The 1,030-nt window shown below is 39.0% G+C and overlaps 1 protein-coding gene across 2 annotated transcripts; it reads left to right on the forward strand.

Moving 5' to 3' along the window:
- Nucleotides 1–300: 300 nt before the first annotated feature.
- LOC308498168 (myosin regulatory light polypeptide 9-like) lies at nucleotides 301–810 on the forward strand (the record flags this gene model as incomplete). Of its 2 annotated transcripts, XM_081049674.1 has the most annotated exons (2): nucleotides 301–501; nucleotides 655–810. In XM_081049674.1, 2 exons carry the CDS (start codon nucleotides 301–303, stop codon nucleotides 808–810), a joined length of 357 nt encoding a protein of 118 aa, XP_080905800.1. The 2 variants fall into 2 exon arrangements, with proteins under 2 accessions (XP_080905800.1, XP_080905799.1); XM_081049673.1 differs by having other exon boundaries at nucleotides 301–810.
- Nucleotides 811–1,030: the final 220 nt, after the last annotated feature.

A 1,030-nucleotide genomic window follows, 5' to 3' on the forward strand; every position in this document is an offset into this window, starting at 1 on the left:
AAATACAGATGTTCCTATAAGGGACAATTCTCATTGTGACTGTTTTTTAAAATATGATGCCTTATAAACACAAAAATTAAGTTAAATATATAAACTGTTTCGGCTCACAGGTCTTACATAATTACCAAATCAAACAGAAATGCAAACAAAACATAAAATCAATAAAATTCAAATTAAAATATTCACATAAGGGATGGTCTTTTGCAGAAACTAGAAAGTCAGTGTAGGTTTATTAGAAGAAAGCTATAGTGGGATGGTGATAGCGGCAGTGAGCGCAAAGAGAAGGATCTAACCCTCACCATGTGGAGCAAAAGAGCAAAGACCAAGACCACAAAGAAGCGCCCCCAGCACGCAACATCCAATGTGTTCACCGTGTTTGACCAGTCACAGATTCAGGAGTTCAAAGAGGCCTTTAACATGATTGATCAAAACAGAGATGGTTTCATTGACAAAGAAGATTTGTATGATACGCTTGCCTCCCTGGGGAAAAATCCAACCGATGTGTATTTAGACGCCATGATGAATGAGGCTCCGGGTCCCATCAATTTCACCATGTTCCTCACGATGCTTGGTGAGAAGTTAAATGGCACAGATCCAGATGTCATCAGAAATGCTTTTGCTTGCTTTGATGAAGAAGCAACTGGCACCATTCAGGAAGATTACCTGAGAGAGCTGCTGACAAAAGTGGGAGATCAGTTTACAGATAAAGAAGTGGATAAGCTGTACAGAGAAACACCTATTGACAAAAAGGGAAATTTCAATTACCTTGAGTTCATGTGCATCCTTAAACATGAAGCAAGACAAAGATGACTGAAAAGAATTCCAAATTCCAGCCAATCGTTCCTTGTCACCACTTTGAGACTTTCTCTTAGAACTTATAGCATGCCCTAGCTTTGCAGCTTTTGCCTTTCTTGTGTTTATTCTCAGCCATTTTGGGCACATGCATCTCTATAATCAGACTGGAAATAGGACTTTTTGTCATTTTCAGAATAGAAAGTGGGGTAATTTAACTTACAAGCCTCCCCCCAAA

Source organism: Rhinolophus hipposideros, assembly GCF_964194185.1.
Source record: "Rhinolophus hipposideros genome assembly, chromosome: 5".
Classification (NCBI taxonomy): Eukaryota; Metazoa; Chordata; class Mammalia; order Chiroptera; family Rhinolophidae; genus Rhinolophus; species Rhinolophus hipposideros.